General features: G+C 33.9%; 2 protein-coding genes across 21 annotated transcripts; one reads left to right on the forward strand and one right to left on the reverse strand.

Annotated features, from left to right (window-relative positions):
• The first annotated feature begins 165 nt into the window (after positions 1-165).
• rump (heterogeneous nuclear ribonucleoprotein rumpelstiltskin) lies at positions 166-8592 on the forward strand. 20 transcript variants are annotated; one of them, XR_016324868.1, is made up of 14 exons: positions 626-763; positions 1053-1245; positions 2224-2386; positions 2720-2792; positions 2943-3060; positions 3371-3517; positions 3598-3942; positions 4339-4552; positions 4708-4817; positions 5065-5200; positions 6288-6351; positions 8011-8090; positions 8167-8264; positions 8507-8592. XR_016324868.1 is itself a non-coding variant. In XM_089736276.1 (12 exons), the coding sequence occupies exons 2-11, from the start codon at positions 1063-1065 to the stop codon at positions 6341-6343; spliced, it is 1518 nt and encodes a 505-aa protein (XP_089592402.1). In that variant the 5' UTR covers positions 166-647; positions 1053-1062; the 3' UTR covers positions 6344-6351; positions 6613-6843. The 20 variants fall into 20 exon arrangements, 16 of the variants coding, with proteins under 16 accessions (XP_089592402.1, XP_028026582.1, XP_089592396.1 ...); XR_016324871.1 differs by having other exon boundaries at positions 627-763; positions 1059-1245; positions 4735-4817; XR_016324867.1 differs by having other exon boundaries at positions 725-884.
• LOC114240302 (pickpocket protein 28) lies at positions 8371-19598 on the reverse strand. The gene is made up of 10 exons (XM_028170785.2): positions 18538-19598; positions 18231-18309; positions 17691-17809; positions 17189-17300; positions 16644-16813; positions 13885-13990; positions 13467-13618; positions 10143-10267; positions 9352-9645; positions 8371-8762 (listed from the first exon to the last, which is right to left on the reverse strand). Exons 1-10 carry the CDS (start codon positions 18699-18701, stop codon positions 8590-8592), a joined length of 1494 nt encoding a protein of 497 aa, XP_028026586.2. The 5' UTR covers positions 18702-19598; the 3' UTR covers positions 8371-8589.
• Between the last annotated feature and the right edge of the window lie 5516 nt (positions 19599-25114).

Here is a 25114-nt window from a genome sequence, read left to right on the forward strand (position 1 = left end):
TAATTTTTCATTCGGATGCAATATTAATTAGCATGCGTTTGTGCAAATAGTTCCACAAACTAAAAAGTTTTCCTTGCATACTATTTTCCTATCGCCTGTTATGTGTAATGGTAGTGACATCTGTATCGTGCCGAGCCAAAATTAAGAAGAAGAAGACATCTGTATCAAACTTGGCAGGCCATCTTTACTACGTATTTGTTAGTACGGTACTTAATAAGGATATTAATTCTCGAATCTCTTCAGTTCGTTTTGTAACGGTGAAGAAAATATCATTTTAATCGTTTAGTTAACGCTTCTAACCGAACACGATTCTGCAATAAATCGATAAATCGTAATGTTTTAGACACATGGTATTTTCTATGTTTAAGAGCTAAACTAAATTATGTATTATAGAGTGAGTGAGATTGAAGCAATTATTTTTTTGAGGATGCAACGTGTTTTATTCTTTATGAAATAAAAATGAAATGTGGTGAAACCAGAGGGCATGTCGTTTGGCTGTAAAAGAGGGTTATTTCCCCATATTTGAATAAAAGTTCGGGTTTTACTCTTGTTTTTTTAAGAAGAAGATAGATAATTTGGTACGAAAGCCTTTCCAGCTTCGCTTGTGCGGTTGGGAGAGCACGGGCTCAGAAAGGAAGTCAAGATAGGTACTTCAATTTAAAGAAAACCTATTGGTGTATATCGATTTAAATAATCGTTGTATTGTCAACCTTAAATGCTTGCTATCCCTACTCAATTTCAAGGTGCATCGTGTTTTGACTAGGTACCTACATAAATTCCAAAATTTCTTTGGTTTGTAATTTTGTAGCTACAAATCTTACAACAGCTAGATACAACTACCACTGTAAATAGTACTTTGCACTCTGAACAAGTATAAATTCCGCGTGAGTTCCTGCTTAAATTATCATGTGATTGCTGCTTACGGCAATACCTAACTTAAATTATATCAGCTTATAATTCGTGAAATTTTTAGCCGGTGGCACCAACGTTGTGCTAATCTTTACGGTGTACAATTTGTGTACTTTTCTAAGAGTTATTGATTAATTTCGTAGTTTTAGTGACATGGATCTTCAGAAAGAAAAAGAACGCGACCGCTCGAGACGCGGTGATAGGCCATCGAGGTTCTCAGACGCCAACAGAGACCGGTCGTCAGACCGAGATCGCACCGAGAGCAGGCGCTTATTTGTATCAAACATACCATACGAATTTCGTTGGACGGAACTGAAAGATTTGTTCAAAGAGAAAGTATGTAATGGTTAAAAATATCTAATTGACCAATGCTTGATTTGTGTTTATTTGTGTAACCGGATATAAGAAGCTTAAGGTCGGATTTACTTATTGTTAAATTGTATACAAGTTGATTTTTGTTTATAATTTCACTAGAGTATTATCTTTTAGATTGTAATATAAAGACAACTCAACCAAAAATGATAACTTAAAGAAAAATATGACATTACAACCAACCATAATTAGAAATGTTTGACTTGAAAAGTTCAATCATGGAAATCTGACCTTATGCTTAATATTGTGTTAAGCAGGATGTGGATATTGGCTTTGTAGATTTATTAAGGAATTACATACTAAATTTGTTTCTTATAAAAAACTACTTTTACGGTTTTAAATTCTTTGATGACAGCCAGAAATATAGAAATAAATAATTATCAGGCACCATCTTGCCTTGTCACAAATCAATTGCATGCTTTTAAGGGCAGGACAGCCATTGTACAATACAACTGAGACTTCAATATCATGTCTTGAAGTGAAAAGCAGCATTTGCATCTAGATGTATGCAGCCTATCCTAACTGCTTAACATTATGTATGACAATTATACGATTGTTGCAAATTAACATTAAATTTGATAAATTTAATGGAAATTCTCATAGTTATTTTACTAAAAGTTTTATTGAGATTGGTCTATTAATTTTAGCATGATGCTAGTAGTTAAAAAAGTATGAAAAATAGGAGTGACAAAAATGTATATAGATGGTGATTTAAAGTTTGCTCAGTCTGAATATTTTATTCTAATACTTTGTCAAATGTTAATGTACTTCTCTTCTGTAGTTTTATAACAGTAGATTAAAAAAATATATATATGTAAGTTTAAAGTACCAAATGATTTTAAACAAATTTAATAATTACCAACCTAAGAAAAAACAGCAATTAATTCCATAAGAAGATTTAAATAACCAAGTTTGATGATAATTATTAAAATATTTGTGTAGGTTGGAGATGTGGCTTATGTTGAATTGTTGACCGATGACAGTGGAAAAGCAAGAGGATGTGGTATTGTTGAATTTACAAACACAGAGGCAATGAAGAAGGCACTATTTGTGATGCATCGGTATGAGTTGAATGGACGAAAACTTGTTCTAAAAGAAGAAACTGGTAATTATTTGTATTTTTTTTTATTATATAATTTATACCTATGTGTATATCATTTAAGCTACATATTTAAATTGGCAATAATGTGCTTCTGTTTAATTGCGTTGCTGTTATGATTGCTCCATATAAACCAGTTTTATAATAGAAAAACAATTATTTGACTAAATTATGAAAACATGACTTTTCATTTTCCTTATTAATAATTATATTCAAATTTGTAGCTGAGATGTTGAGCAAATTAGTCTGTAATTTTAATAGTTTGTTCAGCATTGTTGATATTGATCTGTCGTCTATTCCAGCAAATCAGAATAATTGATACATACTTTGCATTTTTAGGAAATGAAAGAAGAATGCACACTTCTAGACCACAACATAGAGAAGGGAGAAATAATAGAGATGACAAAGACAAGTAAGTGCTATATTTAGTGTAATTAGTAAATTCAAAATTTATTAATCTTCAGTGATTAAATTAAGTGAAAGAAATAAAAAAATATTATAAAACAGTAACATATCAGTTTTTAAAAGTAGAAATAATGTCTAAAGTGGTATTTGTTTCTAGTTGGGGAATTAATAAGCCAAGAGAACCAGAGAATTTAAACACATATGGATTAAGTTTACAATTCTTGGAATCTATCAATGTTCAACCTCCTTTAGTGAAGAAAGTGTTTGTGGCAAATGTAAGTTTTTTATCAACCTTTGCTTTCAATCAAGTAGCTTAAGTACATCCTTCTCTCATGCAATTAACATTGCTTCTGTTTGCTAACATATTAGCAATTGTGATTATGTACTTATACACATAATGTACACAATGTTGAAAACATAAACATTTGAGCTTTGAACCTTCAACCTACTGTGTGAATGCCTGGAACAGTTGGGTCAGTTTTAATGTACCCTTCTTGTCTTTATTACATGCGGAACATGTTTGTAAACAAATTGCTAAATGTTACATTTGTTTTTTTATTGTTGTTGTTATTTGTAATATTTCAGCTGGATTACAAAGCTGACCAAGCCAAAATTAAGGAGGTATTTAAAATGGCTGGTAAAGTACGTAACATTGATTTGGCTGTTGATAAAGACGGTAATAGTAGAGGATTTGCTGTCATTGAGTACGACCACCCAGTTGAAGCAGTACAGGTAATAATTAAATAAAAATAATAATACAAATTAATGTATAGATAAATTTAAAGATAAATTAAAATTTCACTTTGTTTTAGGCTATTTCAATGTTTGATAAACAAATGTTGTATGAACGAAGAATGACAGTACGTATGGACAGAGGAGTAACAGACAAGGGAGAACTTAGGTTACCTGAAGGCTTAAAAGGAATCGGCATGGGACTAGGACCGAATGGCGAGCCTTTACGTGACGTAGCTAGAAATTTACCACAGGCTAACAACACAACTAACATGAACTTGGCCAATACAGCACCTACTATAGGTGCTGGAGTTTTGGGTGCAGTTCCAACAGCGGCTGGTGTTGCATTGAATGGTTTAGGATCTGGATTGTCTGCGAATGCTTTGAATGCCAACAGTGCTCTTGGTGGAGGCTTAGGCCTACAGGTGAGAATAAAATATAATTTATAATGTACAGAAATAAAATAGAATTAAATTTTTTTAGAGTCTTGATAGACAGCGCATCTATATGTACTTTGTATTCTTCTATATTTTTTGCATTAATTAGGAACTAAACTCATAGCCTACCTGGCGTTAAGTTACTTGAACCTAGACATCATAAAGCTGCCATCTGTTTTGATATATGAGGTTAAAATTTCATTTGTATTTTATAATAACTTTTTCACTCTTCAAACTAAAGATTTTCGTGATTGCTTCGTGTCAGAAATAGATAAGACGGTGATATTTACACGTTTAGAAAAACAACAGGCTTTACCACTGCCTTAAAATTCAAGTTTTCTTTGTATAAAAAACCTGAAGTTTTGAAAAAGTATGTGTTTTCAGGCATTGGGATTGACTGGCTTAGGCGCACTCCAAAACCAGTTACTCCAACAAGGTTTGACAGCTAATGATTTAGCAACAGTTCTAACAGCACAGGCAAATGTGAACCAAGCAGCTAGTTTGGGGATCGGAAACAATGAAATGAATTCTAATGTTCTTACTTCTGGAGTTATGGGTGGCAATCAGATGAATTCTGGACCTCTTTCGAACATTTCAGGTTTGTCTTGATCAGCATCATTACAGGTTCTTACTCATCTTTGTTTAAAAAATGTTTATGTGGTATTAATGTTCACACCGTAATTAATATTAATGGTACTAAAAAAGTTTTAATAAAAAAAAAGATAAATTATTTAAGTTTTGTTATTTATAAAGGTACAAGCAGACCGTTGGGTGTTTCAGTACCGAACCAGGGATATGGCCGCGACACTGGAGTCCAACAATCCACTAGGGACAAACCATCAGACATGGTCATAATTACCAATGTAAGCTAAATTCTTGTGATATTATTATTAGGATAAATTCAATCACGAAAATAATTAAAACATATGATTTTAAATAATAGTGCGCACGTACTCTATGTCACAATATATTTATTGATTTTCGTTGAAGTATTTTTGACATTATTTTTTAAGTGGGTGAATGAGTGATCATTTTTGGATGATTTTATTTAAATATAAAGAACAAGACATTACTATGGTTAATCTAAAATAAGGTTTGAAATTTTTTTAGTTACCACAGACAGTGACATGGCAATTGATTAGAGAGAAGTTCAGTGAATGTGGTGATGTTAAGTTCGCTGAAATGACTGCTCCGGATACGGCCATCGTTCGATTCCACAAGGAATGGGATGCGGAGAGAGCTATAAGTATCCTTTACAAATATAATTTACGTAATGGTTTTTGAAATCAGGTTTGTGCCGCTAGGTTTTTTTTTTTATTGCTTATATCGGTGGACGAGTTCACAGCCCGCCTGCTTTTAAGTGGTTACTGGAGCCCATAGACATCTACGACGTAAATGCGCCACCCACCTTGAGATAAGTTCTAAGGTCTCAAGTATAGTTACAACGGCTGTCCCACCACTCAAACCGAAACGCATTACTGCTTCACGGCAGAAATAGGCGGGGTGGTGGTACCCACCCGCGCGGACTTTCAATAGGTCCTACCACCAGTAGGTATGTAAGTAAGTAATCATATTTACAAATATACCGAGAGCTCTATTAAATTAAAAAACATTCAAAGATGAAGTCTGAATATCTTATTATAGATTATATTTTAGAAAAGCACAAGGAATCTCGAACATGTCGATCGCGTTCCAGTTTGTCTAATATTAACCCAGTTCACAGCCCTCAAGTGATGTCTATCTCCAGTCAGTCATGGATTTATTGTATATAGTCTATTGGTGTTAAGTGGTTACCGGAGTCAAAGGAAATCGCAACTTGACCGTCGCCACTCACCTTGAAGCGTGAGAGCTTATTACTGGTGGTAGGACCTCTTGTGAGTCCGCACGGGTAGGTACCACCGGCCTGCCTAGTTCTGTCGTGAAGCAGTAATGTGCTTCGGTTCGAAGGGTGGGGCAACCGTTGTAACTATACTTGAGACCTTAGAACTTATCTCCAGGTGGGTGGCGGCATATACGTTGTAGGTTTCTATGGGTTCCAGTAACCACTTAAAACCAGGTAGGCTGTGAGTTCTTCCACCCAACTAAACAATAAAAAAAATAAAAAAAACTTAAATCTCAATTGTATACTATAACAACGGCTGTCTCGCCCTTCACACTTTCGCGGCAGAAATAGCGTGGCCAGCTAGCAAAATTCGACCATAATTATTAACAATTCTAAGATCCAGATTCCTATTAAATTTTCTCTTTTGCCTTGCTATCCCTATTTTGAAAAAATAAGAAAATATTGCTGTCTACAATATTATAACTCAATTTTCCTTGACCGGTATCTTCAGAAATGTTCGACAGGACTCGTATCGACGGCCGCACAATCGATGTGCGCTACTTTTAAACGCTAAGGTAAGTGTCTATATAAAAAATCGTTTTGTCTGTCGTCTCCGTGCATGGGCGTCGCGTCTTTGGAATCGATTTGTCATCCGATTGTTCGAACACAATGCGATATTTCGAAAACGATCATTCGAAATTCGTTCGTCTCGTAGTGTATTGGAATTTCTTTTATTGTAACATTAATTATATCGCTTATTAAGTGAAGATAAAATTCGACTAAAATGTTGGTAGGATTAAAATGTCTAGTGAAATTGTAAATTTTTGTGTTTACAGGAGAAAGTGGTTCAAGTCGTTCTCTTGTGGGGGTTTGTATGCAATCGGCTGCCCGGATAATGTGCTGTTTTAATCCACGTCGTAGTGTCTCGTGATAAAGTGTCCAATACCTTTGAAATGATGTTTATCCTTTGACAATCTTTATTAACTTTTAGGTTTAATCTTAGTGTAAGCTTCGTAATTTTTGCTGTACCATTTGATGAGAGAATTCAATAAAATAAAATAACATTATAGGTTGTAGTTTATTGTTGTCTTTAATGTAGTTATTTTATTAGCGGAGTTTGTGAAAAAATTGTTTACTTACATCCTCGGACTTGTAATTTATTCGTGGTGTCGTTTTGGTCAAAATAGACTGGGACTTATGGTCACAACCGTCGAGTTCTTATTAATCAATTGGAATACAGCGGAAAAGTGATCAATTGAGAAACGTATATCTGTGATGTTGTTGGTGAAATCGCATACCTACCTAAATTGGGTTATTGGTCATCGGAAGAATTAATGCGATTCGTTTCCCAATTGAATGAACTGTAGTGAACTGTGTTTAAGATACTGCTAGTGAAATAAACAAAAGGACGCGCCATTAACGGCTGATCTAAGTGATTCTGCGACTCGGCTAGTTCGTGTCTCGAGGGTGGCTGAACGAATGGTTTCCTTAGAGTATCGTTTGTTGGCAATAAATATCCAATGATAAAAGAAATCATCGGCAAATGGAATGAGTTGTTAGTGGAGTAATAATTAAAACGAAATGCGAACTTAAATATTATTAGCCGATTATGTTTCAAGATTTCGTTGCAAAATGTTATTATGAAGATTTATCGTTTTGGCTTGGCAATGCGGAAGTTAATTTCGGCGTGGTTTGTGTCTTATTTGGTAAGTGTTGTGATCGAATAAGGTATTTCATTTTTTGTTGGGCTTGCATGGGGTTTTTCTATAGATCTTTTGTGCTTGATGTTATCTCGAGTTACATCTCGTTTATCATGCATAGAGTGATTTGTATTTTCCTTAGATCGTTGATTATGTTAACAGTGTTTTCAACAGACGAGAAATCTACGAATTCCAACGTTTGAAGCGATGAAATTCTGTGGATGTGTGTGTAATCTGGCCGCGTCTGTACTTTCGGCGGGAGGATTTGTCGGGTCGGTTGGTATGTTTTGAAAATTGAGTCGCCTCACATTCCGACAGCCCCGTTCAAAGACTGGCACTCGATTGTATTAAAGTTCTTTCATTTTAAAGTACTAATTGCTTTTTTTTTTGGTTTGATGAAATCATGTATTTCGTAATGACCAGACGGATTTCTCGTGTCTTTTTCAAAGGAAAATGGGCGTTGATCATGCAATTCATTACTGCCGTTAATTATTGAGTTGTAACTTTATCTTATAACACTCTCGCGTATTTCAGGTAACGTTAATCTGAAAGGAAATATAATTGTAAAAGAATTGAAAGCATAGTCTTCGTAGAGAAACTGGGATTTTTATATGGTATGTTCGGAATTCAGTTTTGACTTTATTTATCGATATTTGAATATACCCGAATAAACACTTTATTTTTTTTCAGTGCCTTTGTAATTAGTCGATTGCTTTTCTTGCCTGGAAGTGTGAGAAGAGAAGGAGAGAAGAGAGTTTGAGCCTAATTAGAGTTCCAGAAAACATGAGGTTGGTTCATCGTATTTTTTTAAAGTTACTCAATTGTATACTGTTTGCTGTTTACGAGGTTTTAATGGAAAGAAAAATTGAATACGTTTTAAGAAAAATACACAAATCGATCGCAAACAAATTTATTGAAATTTTAGATAAATTAGTAATGATATCACTGATATGTAAAAATGTGTAAAGAAAAAATGCTTACCTGATCGAAACTGTAAAAACGTTATTAAATAGTAATAATCTTATTTCAGAACGAGAAAAGAAAAAGTGTGTAAATAAATGTATTGAAAAACCTGTGATACGTGAAGCTTTAATAAAATAAATATTTTTTTATCTATTTAATTTTTTTATTGTTCACTTTGTGTGCATTCGCCGTCTTAGCATTTCTACAGGCTTGCGCTATGTTCGCTATTTCGTAGATTGGGAGTCTTATGGCCGTCAGCATCAGTTCCATTATAGATATAAATGAAGTGCCGATACACAAGTTCACGATACCGCCACTCCGTACTAAAATGTTAACACAGTTCGATTGAGGCTCAGAAGTACTTATTTCCTCATAAGCGTGGAGATTATTTATAATCATAATCTGTTCTTTTCATTATTATTATACATTTTGGCCAACGTGACTGTTGACTATATCTCTACATAACTATCAATGAAAAGAGACTTCAAGTTATGATGTAAATAATAAAGAAAATGGTTTTTATAAAGCATTAAGAGGTGCTTTTTTTAAATCTACTTATTCGAAGAGTATTGTCTGCAGTTGAGCACACATCACGCTAAAATGAATAGATAGGAAGCCATGAATAAGCAAAAATAGGTATTGTGCTTTGTAAATATGAATGGGCGTGGTCCGAATATTCATAAAAAAAATGTTTTTGTTTATGGAAAGATTATCGACCCACAAGAATCTTATCGCCGCATAGGTACTGATTGACGTTTTATTATCCGAATTTATTAATATTAATATTATAAATGGTTTCGGTTCGACTTTCAAAATGGACACAGGAACTGTATTCTTAAGGTAAAATTAATTAAATAACAAATATATTTCTAGGATTGTATTACCGGAAAAAAATACGCCAAACCTACTCACGTATAATGTCATAAGTACTGAACATAATTTCCCTCATAAATCTCACTTTCGGAAAGGACGTGACACTGATCCTTAATCTGTTCAATGACTCTTGAGGCAAAAGTGACGCGGGATCTTGCTGGTAGACGTCGGCTTCGCAATCACCTAAACATCCGCAGTCGCGTGACGTTCTCGGTAAATCGGTATAATCGTTAAACCTTTGCAATGTTTCGTTTGAAGCTGTTAGAGTGGTGATCTCTCTTTTGTAAAGAACAATGCATCTCAGTTCAGGTAGGCTGCATATTCTTTCGTTTTCTGTTGAGATGAAATTAGTTAAACCTCGATTCGTTGAAAATTATGTAGCTTACAAACTTTATTGCAGTAGATAACTAAATTAGTTGTGGTAACGTGAATGTTGTCACTAACAATGCGACAGAAGTCGATTCGATTAAAATCTCATTTATATAATACTAGCGACCCGCCCTCGCTTCGCTTCGGAAACTGTAATTAATTATTGATTTTTCCATTATTTAATGGATGTTATTATACATAATATAAACCTTCCTCTTCAATCACTCTATCAATTAAAAAAACCGCATCAAAATCCGTTGCATAGTTTTAAAGATTTAAGCATACATAGGGATTTAGGGACAGAGAAAGCGACTTTGTTTTATACTAGGTAATGATAATATACAACCTACTCTGCAAAGTGAAAAGTATCACTGCTCTCTGGTGGAAATGGGTAACATTTACAGGAAACCAAATCGTGTGGTCTCTCCCAACGCCTTGCTATTAGATGAATTAAAACTCACCTATTTTTTTATAGAAATGTGGGACGCAGCCGCACAACCTCATAATCATTTTAATTCTACATTCTATTATGCAACGATTGTGAGAATATACCGCATATCTGTTACTGTGTGGCTCGTCTGTGAATCTAAAATACACATACCTATAGTATTGTTAATTAGAGTTCAACATTAAACGGTGCATTTCAGTGAACATTATTATCTTCTGGTAGGATAGCTCTTTCTCATTTAATTATAATGTGTCGCTTTTATATTTAGCAAAATACCCTCTCGGTGAAATATCGACTTCTTGTAGCTTATTTCTATAGTTCGTAATTTATATGTGTTCGCGCGTATTAAACCGAATTAAGTTGAAACTTTGTACAATTGTTGGCACTTCAGGTAATGTATCTGTCATAATACCATGAACATACAACAGAGACACCCGAGTAGCTTAAAAAATTGCGTTATACCTAACCTTTAACGGTAGTCGAGGACTAATAGGTTTTTCTACATCAGATACAAAGTCGTTGAGAAAGTTTACTGAAGTACCTATGATACATGTTTAATTTCACTTCGTCTATGATTTTTCCAAGAAATGAAAAAATTGAAATGCAGACTTTAAACTACCACTAACTAACTATCTTATACCTTTAAACGAGCAATTCTTGTATATTAATATATACTAGAGGTCCCGCAGTTGTCGAAATTCGACTATAATTAATTGGAATTGTAAGTTTGTACACTATTGTATGTATGATTCTATTTTCAACGCCAAGACTACACTATAGAAAAATATTAATAAAGACAAACTGTCCGCGCCAGTACTTCACGTACAAGCGGGGTACGGCATCGACGACTCGAGCGGCGAGGACCGAACACACACAGCGACACAGAACACTACTGGAACGATATAGAAACGCGCGCGCGACTCGCGGCTAATGTTTGCATTAAACTTTATATACAGTCCACCTAACAATAAAACCTCAAGAACAAAAACCTTTATTTTACTGAGCTATCGAACACAAACAATATTTGATCTATTCTCAATTTGACCACAGACGTCAAGAACAAAAGTTTGACAATAAATAAATAGTATGCGTGCGTGTGTATCAAATACATGGTAGTGTGTGTAATGTTTTCTTTATTGATTTAATGTATCTTTTATGCATTATTTGAAAAAAAAATTAGCATTGTGCACTTCTTCTCTATATTCCCTATAAGTGTGAAAAATTTCATACTCCTCCGTCCGCGCAATTTTCGTAAAAAGGGATACAAAGTTTTTGCTTCACGTATTAATATATAGGGGTCATACACAAATAGAGAACAAAAAAGTGCAGCAAAAAAAATATCCCAGAATCAGTGTGAAACAAACTATTTATTATTTAACTATTGATTATCAATCTTTTAATCACTGTAACCGAGATCAATATGTCTTATTTTTGGCATAATCGCAATTTTTATATTTTTGCGGACCACAGAAAAGACGATTTAGTCTACAAGAGAGATGAAAAGCTGTGATGCAGCGTAAGCTAAAATATATTAAGACAACATAATCAAACATATGTAGCCACTGATATAAACGAATACTGGAACGCAAATAAAATGTCAAAATAATCACATTAATTGGAAAATAAAAAATAAAATAAAAATGTGTACAGAAAGGAAAATCCCTTCGGTGGACTTATGAAACAAAACAAAATTTCGAATGATAATAATTTTACAGCCATGGTATATTACTCGTATATAATTCTTCAGATAGCTAATGAATTTTAATATGCAATGTAATGAAATTTAAGGACTTTGATTATTTCAAAATATTTCCAGAGAACTATCAGAATTGTCTGAATCAGCATGAACTAAAACGAAGCAAGATATGGACCAACCCACGACCCAAGGGTTGAACACCCTGAACGAAATCAATAGAAATAAAGAAAATGTTTTCGTTTCCTCTATTTACATTGATTAGATTTATAATTTTTTTTATTGCGAATATAAAATGTACTAAAAAGTTTCGAGGTAGAGCCTCAAACTTAGAATATCAAATGTTGCCAAAATCAAACCTCTTTCTAACCAACTTTAAAAAAGGAGTAGGCCCTCGGTTCAACTATTTTTCTACTAAGTACTTTCTCTACTTAGACCTACTAAGGTATGTTTCTTACACATTTTCTGTGGACATAGTCTTTTCGGTGGACACCGGGACCACAGGAAAGATGTCCACAGAAACGATGTATTATAAAAACTCTTGCGTAAAGAAATTAACTTTGAAGTTAGAAATCAAGCAACATGCTTTTCATTTACTTGTACTAAATGCTCATATAAAAACAATAAATATACATTTTTTAAGATAAAATTTACATGTCCATAATTGGAACAGGAAAGAACACTTGATCTTTTACGTTTATGTGTGTTTTGGAATAAAAAATATATTTTCACTCGCACTGGAATCGAAACAACAAAATATCAAACGCCGGAATGGCCACTATTTAGTGATGCCAACAGTTAAAAACATAAACTTAATGCGGTCGAATAAATTAAAATTTGATGTCGTTTTATCGCGTCCACAGAAAAGACTCCATTTCATGTAACCATAAGTTTATTGGATTTATTGTATAGAGATAGTAACGATATATTTTTTTTATTCTCAATATTATCATCTTTATTATATTGTTTGTGTTACAAGTAAATAATTTTAATACATAGGGTACTTTAACTGTTTTTAAACATGGCTCAAACATTATACCGTCGTCTTGTAACAGTCCACAGGAAGAGATTTTTTGATGTTTAACGCCATCAAAATGAATTTATTAAATGTAATATTTTACAAGATACGATTAAAATGAGTAGTAATATAGTACCTTTACGATTTAAATACTTTCAAATATTCGCCAATTTGCTCTTTTAGATGATACATTACTATAACACTTTTTTTACCCTTTTTGTGAATGACCCATAGATGTATATAATCTGAATCTCCGAAACGGCTCCAACGATTTTCATAAAATTTAGTATACAGGGGATTTCGGGGGCGATAAATCGATCTAGCTACGATTTATTTTCAGAAAATGTTGTTTTAATCGTGTTTTCAATAATCAACTCTTCCCGACATCTATTGGCGAATAATAATACAATTTTCTTAATTGAGGGCAATTACCGCTTTAAAGACACAACAAGATGGCATTATCAAAAAAAAAATCCGAGCAAAGCTAGGTCATCATCTAGTAATAAATTAAGAACGGTAAAATTATTGTGTTTTGAAGAATATTAAGAAGGAACATAGTTCAAGAAATAACTCAACAAAATAGAATTTCATGTAAGAAGCTTAGGATTGAAAATAACAAAGTTCACCTGCATTTTCGAAGGTGCAAAGGTACATTTCTCAGTTCGTTTGATGCTCTTGTACTAGTTATTTGGACACCAAAAGATAAAAAGCCTTCAAGTTCAAACTTCAATGAAGATGCTTCGCTCATAATCACATCGTCGGGGCTCGTGGTATAGATCTGAAGACAATATTTGAAAATTATATGTTTTTACGTAGTATAAGTAATTAGAAAATTCATTTACGTTCATAAAACAAAAGATTAAGCATAAAACCGTCAGCAAATTAATGTCCTGTTTACAATCTGAGAGCACTTGGCAGTTTTGTAGGTTCGGTTTAGGTCTACTTTTCATGCTTCCAGCGTTAACTTTGGTAAGCAAATAAAATAGGATATAAACGAAAATTCCTTATAGGTATGTAGGTACATATTTATGTATTCATACTGACCTTGTACTCATCAGCGTAATTGACTACTTGGACAAAAAAATCTCTGTCGTGGTAAGATAGTTCGATGTTGGTTTTGGAATACTTTGAAGTTGTATCGTACCATTTACTACAATACGAGAAAATTATTTAAAAATAAACTATCAATATACATACATGTAATAATATAAAACATCCATTGTCTCTGTGTATTGAAGAAACAGCAGACTTTACCCATTTTCAACTGCTATTCGTTTTTTTTTATTTTTATTGCTTAGGTGGGTGGACGAGCTCACAGCCCACCTGGTGTTAAGTGGTTACTGGAGCCCATAGACATCTACAATATAAATGCGCCACCCATCTTGAGATATAAGTTCGAAGGTCTCAAGTATAGTTACAACGGCTGCCCTACCCTTCAAACCGAAACGCATTACTGCTTCACTGCAGAAATAGGCAGGGTGGTGGTACCTACCCGCACGGACTCACAAGAGGTCCTACCTCCAGTAAAAACAATAGTCTCGATTTTGGTGGCCGTCAACAATCGAATGGGTGCAATATATGAGCGGCTATATACTACGAGGGCGGCACTGAAAATTTCGGGAATTAACGAAGTGACACAACATTACTATTTAAAAATGTATTTATTGCTTTTCGAAGTATTCTCCGCGAAATTTGACACATTTTTCCATACGATGGAACCAATCATTGAAGCAACCATTCAATTCGGAAGTTGGGGTCTCCAAAATGGCCGTTTTGTAGGCGTCCACAGCTTCTTCAGGTGATGAAAATCTCTGTCCACGCAATTTATTTTTTATTTTAGGGAAAGTATAGAAATCATTAGGGCTTAGGTCAGGGCTGTACGGCGGATGGTCTAATAATTATTCTATGTTTTCTTGCTCTAAACACTCTTTTGTTCTGTGCGCGGTGTGAGAACTCGCATTGTCGTGATGGAGGATGATGCGGCGGTTGCAGTTCTCTTTACGGAGTTCAGAAACGACCTGTGGCAAACAAATGCTAGCATACCATTCTGCATTAACCGTTCTTTGTCCCTCAAGAGGAATAGTCGTAACATGGCCGGTTTTGGAGACAAACGTGGCCACCATTTTTTTTGCAACACTCCGTGAACGAACAATTTTTGTTGGCTTTAACTCATTTTCGAACACCCAAACTCGTGACTGGTTTTTTGTTTCGGGTTCGTACTCGTATATCCAGGATTCGTCACCTGATACAATGTTGTATACAGCATTTGAGGACCCTGCGTGGAATCTTTCGAGAGTTCTGACGCACCAAGTAACGCGAGCCGCTTTTTGCTCTTCACAGAACGAATGCGGTATCCATCGGGAAAACAACTTTTTTACAACTAATTGTTCATGCAAGATTATTTGTATTTGACTCATGCCAATGTCTAAAGTTGCCTGAATTTCGCGGCATGTCACATGTCGATCTTCCTCAATCAGCTTACGTGCAGTTTTTGGACGACCTTGACGGGGATCATCACTGAGCTTGACACGTCCACGTTGAAACTCAGCAAACCAGCGATAAATTGTGGTTTTGGATGGGGCTTCATCACCAAATGCAGAAATCATCCGGTCAGCACACTGTTTTTGTGTTAAACCATTTAGAAAGTCATAATAAATCATCGCTCTTGAATTTTCTCGAGTCAATTCCATTTTCTCAACGACTAAACAAGTTTGACAAAACCTCGTGACAAGACCGAGAATCTTTTTTTAAATAAATAAATGGTATTCGATTTTTAAAACCAAGGAGTATTCAATTAAAAATATTTTCATATGACAGGAACAGTGGAAATATTCCATTCCCGATACTTTTAGTGCAGCCTAGTAATGTTATTCTTAGAAGAGATACCTAGATTAAAGTACACTAATAAAACCACACACCACAAACCGATTACCTACCCCAATAAAAGAATACACCATATGAACAAATAAAAAACAGAAATATAAAATTGGTGTATTATTCTAATAGGGATCCGTGATAGTCACGAGTAGCTTTGAGGGATCATTTTAGAAGGGGCTGCTCACCCCTGAATCTCGGGGGGCTATTTTGGCAATAGGTATAAAATACGTTCTATTAAGAATGTTATTTTTCAGATTTGTAGACATACACTCCAGTTTGACAAAAGGTCAAAACACTTTGTATAGTTACATAGTTTTTCTATGAACCAAGTGTTGTAGTTGTATACAAAAACCCTCAATCTATTACTTTTATTTTGTGATGAATACCATAGTTTAGTCTGTTCGGGTATTTAAATATAAATTTAAAGTTAAATACAAGCCGGGTAGGTAGCACCACCCTGCCTATTTCTGCCTTGAAGCAGTAATGCGTTTCGGTTTGAAGGGTGAGGCAGCCGTTGTAACTATACTGAGACCTTAGAACTCTTATCTCAAGGTGGATGGCGGCATTTATGTTATAGATGTCTCTGGGCTCCGGTAACCACTTAACACCAGGTGGTCCGTGAGCTCGTCACCCATCTAAGCAATAAAAAATAGCACGATTCAGTTTTTTCTCAAATATATTTTATTCTATAAAAGCTACTAATAATAGATCTAGTCATGTATAGTTTGAGTGAACCTTTAACTTGATGTAGTTAACACAGATAAGACGAGGGACCAGACAAAACTGGGTGACCGCCCAACTGCGCACTGCCGCTAGTAAGCACTAGCCACGGCACGGGCCTAATACAAACCTTAGTGTTTATGTTTAAATTAAATATTAATTAGTGACGATTAATAAATACGGTAAATATTGAAGTAAGTAAATACCTTGGATTATCAAGCGAGGCCACATTTGAATTGATGAAATGACACATCCCTGTTTCAGTCATCGTGTCCTCGACAGGTATTGGCCATTTTGTCACCGTGGATAAAATGGACTCGTCGAACTTCTTAAATAACTTTAAAGAAATGCTCGGATATTCCGCAGGATCTATCAGCTAGATATTGTGAAAAAAATTCATTAGTTGTGGTCTGCCCCACCCTTTAAATCAAAACGCACTAGTGATTCATGACAGAAATAGGAACAAGACGTCCTATCACCAGTAATTACGTAAATGGTCCTTAATAGTCACTAAATTTAACATTTTCTTCGGTTTTTTTGGTTCGCAGAAATAATTTAAAATTACTTTTACGGTTTAATCTCGAGTTTTTTGTTATCATTATATTATTTCGAACTACTAACTACTATTTAAAATGTAACACGAAAATAGTTTTAATTAAATTACCAAATAATCGAATTTTTCGTGCGACGGATGTTTTTGTTACCTTATAACCATTGTTTTAAAAGTTTCCTAATAAAAAATATCACCAACCGATAAGATTTCCTGGTTCGGAATCTGTAGGAGTTGCAGGGTGTCTAATGACATAGACACAATAGTTCTCAAATACGATTCGACATTGAGGCCAGTTTGATCAAGAGTTTCACTGTAACAAGCAAAATATACTCGATTGCACTATCTATGATTGGAACTAGAAACAGTGTTAGACCGTAATTATTCTAACATAAGAAAGAACCTGACGTATTTCAGACGAGGTATGAGGTCGATGTGTAAGTATTATTGTAACAAGGACTTTCCTTTTTTCAAACCAGAACGCATGACTAATGAAATTTAACTCTGTAAAAATAGGTAGGCTCGTGATACTTAACAATACTGTTCCTAATAGATAATAGTAACTACGCAAACTGATATAATAGATGATAATAAATTCTGCAGGATTTATTTTTACTGTCTTAACGGTGTTCATTTTTTTTTAGAATTTTAATATATATTTAATTTTATAACTTTATTATAATATAATAAAACAGGGGCTTACTTTACGATTGAAGATAAAGCTTCATCTTGTATTTTATTTACAGGGCATAATATTATAGCTGGATAAGAAACGTTCCAATTGAAATAATCCTTTTCCACATTCATTACTATCGGAGCTTTCTACAAGAAAAAAATATTAAATGGGAATTCCATGTCCATAATTAAGATGATTCATGCAGGAACTTTTCAGTTTAGTCAGAACTGTATACATACCTTTGCGGGTTAATTTTACGACAAAAGCTGGAGGGTCACAGAAAAATATATTTTCAAAAACAAAATACTTCCCGGGAATTCCTCCAATAATAGTAAAAGATAGCTTTAGTTTTAAATGATGTCTAGTTTTAAATGATGTAATGGAAATTGAATATTACAAGAAAAAAGATAAATTGTATCAAATATTGGTTATATGTTTTTAAAAAGAATTCTATTATCTAAACCATTTATATCCAAAACAATTATCAGATTAAAACTTGCGTCGCGGGTCGCGTGTAAACAAGCCACCGGCCGCTTCCTGGACAGCCCTAGCTTAGATGTTGCTTACCACAAATCTTGAAAATTGCGCAGCAAGAATCATATAACTAATGGCCATTGCAAATACAAAGCTCACTGCCCAAAATAATCTAGAATAAAATAAATATAAATTTACAACTGTAAAATCAATGAAATGTAAGAGATATAGATATCAAACCGCTTTAAATATTACTGTAAACTTAATGTACCTTGTACTATATTAATTTGAAATGTTTATGACAGTTACTAAAGGTAAAACTGGAAAAACTTGTTAAAAATTGTAAAGCCTAAGTTATAGACATAGGAAACCGAAGATGAATATAAAATATTGATGTCACCTTTCAAACCAATGTACATCCGATTTTACGATGTAAGGTAGTCCATGTGTAGTAGAATTTTCCAATTCGCTCTTTAAATATTCTAAAAGTTTTTTAAACTTAAATTTCTTGTAGTTTTTTCTTTTTAAAGCCTTTTTCTCTTTATTGTTTTTCTTCAACATCATACAAGCACGGCTTCAGCTATAACTGATTTCTGCTAGCTGATTACAAAGCACGGTAATTACCCATTCCCTCGATTTGTTTGCATTGTGTACTGCGGCATTACGTGAACAATGAGGTCTGTTAGTTTCGTGAGTGATATAAAACTGATTTTATAATTTATATTTTAAGTTGAGTTTTTAAACATCGATTTTTGAATATATATTAATCCTTTTTTATATTTCAATCCCGCGGAAAAGCAACATTTACCAAAATTGAAGTTTCGAACAAAATACCACTGCAGCCGGACGATCCTTTTAGCTTTTCTCAAATAGAGGGCACACCAAGATGCTGATACACAATCCTTTTTAAGACCCGGATAAAAAACTCATGTCTTGTTACAGATACACTGTTCCGTGAAAATCCAATGTAAAACATGTCAAACTGAAAAAAAAGTTAAGATCAAAACTTTAAATTATTTCGTTCTGAGATCAAATACATCTATTACTTTGTTTTAAGCTATTGTTAAAATATGGTTTAGTCACAACTAGTTTATATCATAATATTCACACAAAATACACGTCATCACAATGTTTAATTTTATTCATAGACTAGCTGACCCGGCAGACTTCGTAGTGCCTCAATCGATAAATAAAAGACCTAAACTTTTGTATAAAACAAACTTAAAACCAGAGAGTTGAAATATAACTAAAACAAACAAAAGGAATCCGTCCGACGGGGGACACATCAAAGGAAAAACAAAATTGTTATTTTTATTTAATTCCGAGCATTTTCATATTTATCTACCTTTTAAACCTTCTCTGGACTTCCACAAATAATTCAAGACCAAAATTAGCCAAATCGGTCCAGCCGTTCTTGAGTTTTAGCGAGACTAACGAACAGCAATTCACTTTTTATATAATAATATATAGATGGTTCACATATATGTATGTATTATAAATGTACAAATTATATGAGTATAGGTATTACCGAATTATATGTATAAGACTAGACCATCTTGAATGGACGTCAATATTTTTTTTTTTCGAGAATCAACAATTGCAATTTCAAGAACATGTTTTGTTTCAGGGGATTTATTAGAAACCTCACTTGTTCGCAATAATTCTGAATTCGAAATTCCCTTCATGTCGGCTTCTATTTGATGTCGACTGTACATATTTAATGTTTTGGGAATGGAATTGCTCGTTATCATAAAAGAATATCTAAATTATGTAAGCGCCATTTATCAATTTACTCTTTGCGGCTGTTTCATTCAACTTATTTTGTTTGGGTACCCGTATCGCAGCCGTGGGGAAATGGAAACTCGTTGTTTCCTATCCATATAATAAACCCTATTGTTTCCTAAGCATTGTATGAATACATATAAAATTTTGTTTGGAAATTCGACGGTTGTTGTTTATATGAATAGAAAATATATCGATATCAAAAATTTTTCTACATTATAATAAAATGTATAATTTATGTTTAAAACAATGTTTATACGAAAATGGGTAATAGGTTGGGGGAAAAGTTTCTTCGCATTTTTTAAGAAAATCCACAATTTTTTTTATAGTTTGTTTTGTGGTCGATTCCCAGTTCTTCAGCTACGTCGTAACTACTGATATGCCGATCTTGCTCCACTTTTTAAAAAATGGCATCCATTTTACCCGTAATAGAGCGACTAGAGCGACGTGCATCTTTGACATCAAAATTTTCGGATTGAAAACGCTTAAACCTTTGTGCTACTCTCACAGACACTGCACTAAGTCCATAAATATCGCAATTTTTTTTCGCCTTTTTTGTAGTAAAACTTTAAAATGTATCGAATTTCTTCATTAGATTCATTTATCTTGACAGTACGAAAAATAAATAAAAATCACAAATTATCTTAAATTGAATTTGGAATTTTCTTCTTTAAAATTTAAACTTTTAATGATACCAAAACCAGCCAGATACAAATAGTATAGCCAAAGAGATTTTATTACAAGTTCATACATACTATAATGCGAAAAGACTTTTTCCCCAACCTATTAGAAATCTACCTTTTAGAAGTTTTGCTTTTATCTCAACGTTCGTCACATATTGACTATGTTACGCATTTGCACGCTGTTTGATTTAGGGTCGAAATCAGCATACCTACTTTTCTGAAAGACGTTTGGCATTCTCGCATATTATGTTTCCAGTACCTATAAGATAGCACAAGATCCTTGGTTGAGTTCTTCAATGTGGAAAATTATTCATCGAATACACTTTGTGTATGAAACTTGTACGTATTTAGCTTTTTCTGTATAATTCTCACATAATTTATAAATTTTAACGATTTCAATTTTAAAATAGACTGGCGAGTGATTTATGGCGGCGCCGGACTGTTCGTTCATTGTGAAACCCCAGAGACTCGTTGCAAGAGCAAACGTGGCAATCGGTAACTTTATCAGAATCTCCGTGTTGTATCAAGAATGCCCTAATCGGCCATTTGCCAGCGTTAAGCCCCTATTTATTATCGTAACTAGTGAAGCACTATCGCTTTCAGGCCGACACCGAGACCGTTTCTTGTTTCTTATTCGTCCATTTATTTGTCTCTATACCCTCTAACTAATTCAACGAAACGCGAAAGCCGCCAAGATAACTGCTTTGTTTCGATTGTTGATGAAATTGCTATCGATTGAGAACGGAAGACTTACGCAATGCAGTTGTACCAGTGTCTGTGTAAATTTATAATTCAGTGTGCTTAGTGCGAGTTTTTTTAACGTTGTCGATAGCGTAAAAGTTAGCTCATATTTGTATGGAATGGGGTCGTTTGCGTACGTTTGCCGCTAGGGGCGCTGTTCCAACTGCATACAAAACTGGGTTAACTTTTACGCTATCGAGAACGTTAAAAAACTCTCACTAAGCACACAGGTGGTTTTCTACACAATACACGATTTTGTGTTTTTTTTTCTTTCTTGTAATACAAAAACAGGATAATACTTTTTAGGAATTTAAAATGATGTCTGTTCCATTAATTTTAAAGTTGTTGTTGGTTACGAGGCGTCTGTCCAATGGTGGTAGATCATTACTCTTTGTCGAAGTTCCTCGCTCGTTTACCGCGATCCCGCTGGCTCAATCTCCGGTCCCCGCGCCCCACTTGTAGATAGCTGCACCGAGAAACCTATTTAAAGTTAAATAAGAAATGTGAATGGCTTTCTTCATTTTATATCATATCTATTTTTATTTATTTTGATAATGAAAAAAGAAAAATGGAAATTAAACATATCCCGATCTTCATTTAATACGTAGTTGGCTTTAAAAATAGTATTTAAAAATAACTTTTTTTTTTAATGGAAATTTTAAAAATATAGACGTTCTTTTTTGTTACGCAACTAATAAACGTTGGTCTCGTCATATAACATGTATCGGTGGTTATATTGTTTTTTTTTTTAATTATTAATATCGCAACGTACCTTTGCGAATTAAATGTGATTAAAAGCATCATTAAACCTACGCAATTTTGCAAAACAATTATCGCACGAACCACAAAATAACTGTATCAATTACCCTCACCTTCGTAGCTGGGAATCGAATTTGAAAAAAATCATTTGTTGAACTGAATCAAATGAATTGCATACATTAAAATGCATTGAAAAGACACAAATATGTTAATTTTACATTCATGTCTACTCATAAGTAATTTGTTATATACATATAAAGAACTTTTCATCGAAAAAATATTACGAAACCGTTTCCACTATTTAAACCTATTGTTGAATTACTGAATAGTTTCCCAGCCCCATCTTGGTTTTAGTATTTTCACCCGGAGTGCTATTGAAACCTACGAAACAATTTAGACCAGTGAAACACAAGGTAAATTCATTTTCATTTTAAATTAGGTGTCTGTTAAGTGTTAATACAAATAAAGGGGCTTTTATGTAATTGGATGTCTGATTATTAGGGACCACAGGGATAATAATAGAGAGATAATTATTGTATATATTAGGCAACAATAGAAATTTTAAATTATTGTATGATTGTAGATCTAAATAAATTTTAAAAGAGTAGCGTGGTTCTTCGAGAAAAAAAAATCGTCAATGATTTTGTGTTAACTATTCTAAATCTGCTAACTTTATTACTTCGCCTAAGATTTAACTAGCGAATGAATTGAAACGAAAGTATCTGTTAAGTCGTAATAAAGTTCAATCGCATCAACATTGAAAGAGCTATCGTACTTTTAAACAACTATTCGTAGTGTATATCTTAATATTTACTTTAGGTGTAATGAATGCTTTTCGGCCTGTGGTAGGACCTCTTGAGAGTCCGCGCGGGTAGGTACCACCACCCTGCTTATTTATGCCGTGAAGCAGTAATGCGTTTCGGTTTGAAGGGTGGGGCAGCCGTTGTAACTATACCTGAGACCTTACAACTTATGTCTCAAGGTAGGTGGCGCATTTACGGTGTAGATGTCTATGGGCTCCAGTAACCCTTTAACACCAGGTGGGCTGTGAGCTTGTCCAATCATCTAAGCCATAAAAAAAAACATAAATAATAAATTTACAAACATAGAATATTATATTTTCTAAGATAGGGTTTTGAATCGCAATTTTTTTGTCATTTTTTTATATCACATCTAGTATATCATTACATAACAAGGATTTATTTCTTTACTCATATTCGCACGTAGCATGTATGTTACATTTTTTACTATCAGGTTGCAATTTGAGGAGAGAAAATAGATTTTAAAGCTTTGCTATTTCCAAAAATGATGTAGTTCAATTACAACTGAAAAGTAGAGCATTTTTGTGATAGATTTCTTAGTATAGTTTCATAGATTAGCTTTAAACGATAATTAGCTCATTTAATTGATTCCCACGGGAATCTCCGGGCGACTTGAATCAAATTACATAACGCTCCAAATTTTGGATTACAGTGTGAATAATTCAATTTTGTATAATGTGTTATTGGCGTAGATGGATAGACACACTCAAGGGCCACGCGGTGTTAAGTGTTTTTTGGAGTAAATAGACAAAGCAGACTTGGATACCGGTGGTACAAATCCCACGGTACGAACAGCCAACAAAAGTACTCATGAAAAGTCTTCTTCGCTTCCTGGCTGTTTAAAATAAAAGCATTTTTATTATTAAAAGAGATTCACCCATGCGCTATAGTTAAGGATACATTTGGTTTTTTTTTTAAATTAAAATTAAAAACTGGCGATAACCTAAGTCTTACTAAGAGGAAAAACAGTACTTCATAGGTTTTACGATTTTAAACAAGTTTATTGAAACTGTTATGCGGTACGCAAATATTTGAAACACTCACGTTCAATTTCCGTAACGAAAATGCCTGACAACTCGTTTTAATATTTAGATCCGATCGAAATTCTACATTTACTTTTTCTATGGAATCGTTTAGCTTTATAACCGAGAGAGTTGATTCGGAAATTGGGAACATGTTATTAATTAATTCAAAACTGTTCATGTCAGTTTGATGATTTGCAATGAATTAAATTAATTACATATTACATTTATTTTTTTATGTTTCGATCAAACAGAATATAACTAAACATTTTTAGTCTCATCTCATCTTAATTACTATCATGTCTGGTTAGAGGGCTTCACTGTCTAATGATGAAGACGCCCGGTGTCGTGTATGGCGTAATGCGACTACATCGTTATTCATACGTAGTTATCATAACATTTATAAAGTATAAATGTACAGAGGTTACCTGTATATAATATAATTTGATCTCATGTTTCAAGTTGGTTAGCGGCATACACGCTGCAGTGGCGTAACGATCTAGACTCGCGCCCTGGGAACAATACCTTTTAGCGTCCCCCCGTTTTTCCTTTTTATTTACGAATTATCATTTATTATTTATAATAATAGTACTAAATTTAAAATGTATTTTCCAGAAATCAATTATAAAAAAAAAACCAGGAATTTTTTGTTTTGCTGACCGTTTGGCATCCCTTTGTGAGCAGTACCCGGGGCATGATGCCCCCTTGCCCCTCTTCGCTACGCCACTGACACGCTGTGATGTCTGTGAGATTTACTAATCAATTAACGTTAGATAGGTCGTGAGTAGTAAGTAATTCGGACATACACAGACGGATATGACAATGCTAGTTTTACAGTTAACAGCTATGTGCTAATTTGGCGACGACATCTTAAAAAAGGACAAACATAATAAAGTGTCCCTAACTGAATGTGATAAATTTCCAAATTAACAATTGCTCCTAGTTATGTTTTAGAAATCATACTAGAATTATTTTAAGCATTAAAGCTACCCGAGAATCGTGAAAATTCATCGTAGACCGTATTCCGTGCACATTTGCCGGGAATGTGCAATAAGTGTGAGGAATAAATCTGACATGTTCTTGCTTTCGGCATCATATTGGCAACGACAATCCAATACTTACATATACTGGTTCCATGATTTGCAATCTTCGCAAATTATTTCTAAGTT

This window comes from Bombyx mandarina, chromosome 21 (assembly GCF_030267445.1).
Source record: "Bombyx mandarina strain Sakado chromosome 21, ASM3026744v2".
Classification (NCBI taxonomy): Eukaryota; Metazoa; Arthropoda; class Insecta; order Lepidoptera; family Bombycidae; genus Bombyx; species Bombyx mandarina.

Excerpts from the sequence above, each read along its gene's own strand:
- rump (XM_028170781.2), top strand. The coding sequence starts at position 1,063 with ATGGATCTTCAGAAAGAAAAAGAACGCGACCGCTCGAGACGCGGTGAT. Across the intron at positions 2,387-2,719 it reads TGTTCTAAAAGAAGAAACTG|GAAATGAAAGAAGAATGCAC; the intron begins GTAATTATTTGT and ends TTGCATTTTTAG. Across the intron at positions 2,793-2,942 it reads AATAGAGATGACAAAGACAA|TTGGGGAATTAATAAGCCAA; the intron begins GTAAGTGCTATA and ends ATTTGTTTCTAG.
- LOC114240302 (XM_028170785.2), bottom strand. The coding sequence starts at position 18,701 with ATGATGTTGAAGAAAAACAATAAAGAGAAAAAGGCTTTAAAAAGAAAA. Across the intron at positions 13,619-13,884 it reads ATTACGCTGATGAGTACAAG|ATCTATACCACGAGCCCCGA; the intron begins GTCAGTATGAAT and ends TATTGTCTTCAG. Across the intron at positions 9,646-10,142 it reads ACATTTCTATAAAAAAATAG|AAAACGAAAGAATATGCAGC; the intron begins GTGAGTTTTAAT and ends TCATCTCAACAG.